This window comes from Coregonus clupeaformis, unplaced genomic scaffold, assembly GCF_020615455.1.
Source record: "Coregonus clupeaformis isolate EN_2021a unplaced genomic scaffold, ASM2061545v1 scaf0009, whole genome shotgun sequence".
NCBI lineage: Eukaryota > Metazoa > Chordata > Actinopteri > Salmoniformes > Salmonidae > Coregonus > Coregonus clupeaformis.
The window spans coordinates 1465001-1467500 of NW_025533464.1; the positions used below are offsets into that span (position 1 = coordinate 1465001).

Below are 2500 nucleotides of genomic sequence, written 5' to 3' on the forward strand. Positions count from 1 at the left end.
GGCCATTACGGCTGACCTTCCCCCCCGCTAGGACCACAGTTGCCTCCCTGGCCACTCCATATATATGGTAATGAGACCAGAAGAGAGGCGGGTGTCAGAGCCAGACTGCATTAGACAGGGGGGCAGGGGAGGGGGTCAGGGGGACGTGGTAGGGGGGCAGTGTGTCAGTGTGTATGTGTGTGTGCTTGTGTGTGTCAGTGTGTGTGCCGGGAGGGAGGACAGTGTCAGCGGGGAATCGATAGACACTATCGCGGAGTCACGAGAGCTGGGGTCAACCAAGGATCTTAATCTATACCATGGACATGCTGTCTCTCTCTGTCTGAGATTACAACTCATCAGGGAGTAGAGGGGGAAGGAGAGATGGACAGAGTGAAGAAAAGAGAGAGGAAGGAGTGACCACTCCACTGTGGGGCCCTGGGGGTCTGCTGAGGGCATTTCACTGCATTTTCAACACAGATATTCATGGAGGTAAGATTCCGCTTGGACGGACACAGACCCCCCACAGACCCCCATAGCCCTATGGTCAGAGAGTGAGGTTCACACACTCACACATGCCAACGGCCACATGGCTGACTGCCTTGCTCATACCTCCACTACAGAGCTGAGAGTGGGCCAGAGAAGTTGTGTCCAGCAAAGTTGGGTAAGTGGTTCAGACTTCAGAGAAGTTGTTTGGTAAGTTTAATCAGGAGAACGATTAGTACCAGCAGGTGACTGGTTGACAGCCTGTAGCTTTTGATGCAAAAGGTACTGGATGCAAAAAAAGAGCCTCAAACAAGCAGGAACACACACACATGCGTGAATGAATACCCCCAGAAAAAACCTCTAAAACACACACAGAGGTACGTACCTTGGGTTTGGGCGGTGGGGTGCTGCGGCTCTTCTCTTGGTGTGTGTTGGTGGGAGAGTGGGTGTTCAGGTTGGTCTGGGGCATACTGCTGTGTTTGGCCCCTGGAGACACCTGCATCGCTGCCAGCTGTGCCGCATACAGCTGCTATAGAGAGAGGGAGGGAGGGGAGGGGAGGGGAAGGGGAAGGGGGGGGGGGGTTGGGGCGAGAAAGAGGTACAGAGAGGGGGGAAGAGAGGTAGAAAGAGGGGGAGAGAAACAAGAAAGGGACACATGAATAAATGAATACTCAGAGCACACAAACAAAAAGAAGACGCCAGCTAAAAAGCCCTGGTTGGCCATTAGTGAGTGGCTGATGGCCTGTTTGGGTGACAGAGAGAGAGAGGGACGCTGTCACTTCCCCTGCCACACGGCCCCGTGGGAACACACTAACAGCCTCGATCTCTGAGTGAGAGATGTCCCCTTCGGGTGCATCTTGGGAAGGAAACACTCAGAATCTTACTGGGTCAGAGAGAGAGAGAGAGAGAGAGAGAGAGAGAGAGAGAGAGAGAGAGAGAGAGAGAGAGAGAGAGAGAGAGAGACAGAGAGACAGAGAGACAGAGAGAGACTCTCAAGGTAAAAACGTGCTTTTGATGGGGAGAGTCAGTGGATGGAGAGAAAGAGGGGGAAAAGTTGGGAATGTGTTTGGCAGACGGGACAAAACTAAGCTCTGTGCCACTGGAGGCAACACACCTGCAGGCATGCAAGCACACGCACCCTTACATACACTATCTCTCAGACTGGCATGAAGACAGGCTGGTTTCTGCTTAGAATGAACAAGTAAGTGGGCTGAAATATCTGCCAGTAATATCTACTAAGGGGAGCGGAGGTTTCATTTTAGAATAAGATCTAAATGCCTAATAATCCAGAGTAGTTATAGTGCTCTTGGATATTTACACAGTCTAATCGTCAGACAAAGTATTTAATACTCTCGAGCATATATTTCCACAGCAACAGACACACCATAATAAACTTGGAAACGAACGAGCTACAATATTCATCACAAGCTCTTTTTCTCCTCCAGCTATTTCTGCTCGCCACAACAACGCTCTCCCATTCCCTTCATGTTCCTTTACAAGAATTTTCACCAAATGTGTTTGTTCCTAATTGTCTTTAAGATGAGGAAGAGAATAGCTGTTTATGAGTCAAAACGGGCTGTGTTTTTCATTGTATTTGTGTGTAAAGGGAGGGTTTGGCTTTGGGAGCGGCCCACTATGTTGTGAGAGGAACTTCCGTCCTTCTGTTGGTGGTTGGCCGCCGGCCACGGAAGGGAAACAAAGACTGATTTATGCAAATAGAAATGGCAGCTCTCACTACCCATCAGCCACTGCTTCCCATTAGACACACTCCTCCTGCTATCTCTAATAAAGACATTTCAATCCTGTTCTTGAGGAAAACAACAGTATACACACACACTAAGCACTTGTTTTCCTCGAGAATCTCAAATTAATATATTAATACGTCTCTGTGTTTTTCAAATATCTGACAAGCACGCTAGCACACACGCACATAGGTATGCTCACCCACACAATACTCTCTTAGTGTCTTTCTACTAGTCCTCTGTTAAAGCTGTGCTCTGAGACTGGTTGCACTGAACACTGAGACACAGTACAGTAG

The 2500-nt window shown here is 49.2% G+C and overlaps 1 protein-coding gene across 13 annotated transcripts in view; it reads right to left on the minus strand.

Moving 5' to 3' along the window:
* The window catches only part of LOC121575697 (transcription factor SOX-5-like), a 171057-nt gene that overhangs the window by 20793 nt on the left and 147764 nt on the right, over nt 1–2500 (minus strand). For 10 of the 13 annotated variants that reach the window (XM_045212368.1, XM_045212376.1, XM_045212369.1 and 7 more), the window contains one exon: nt 848–991. In XM_045212368.1, the coding sequence (XP_045068303.1) occupies nt 848–991 (144 nt within the window). The remainder of the gene's footprint in view (nt 1–847; nt 992–2500) is intronic. The other 3 variants (XM_045212374.1, XM_045212372.1, XM_045212366.1) reach the window with 1 other exon arrangement.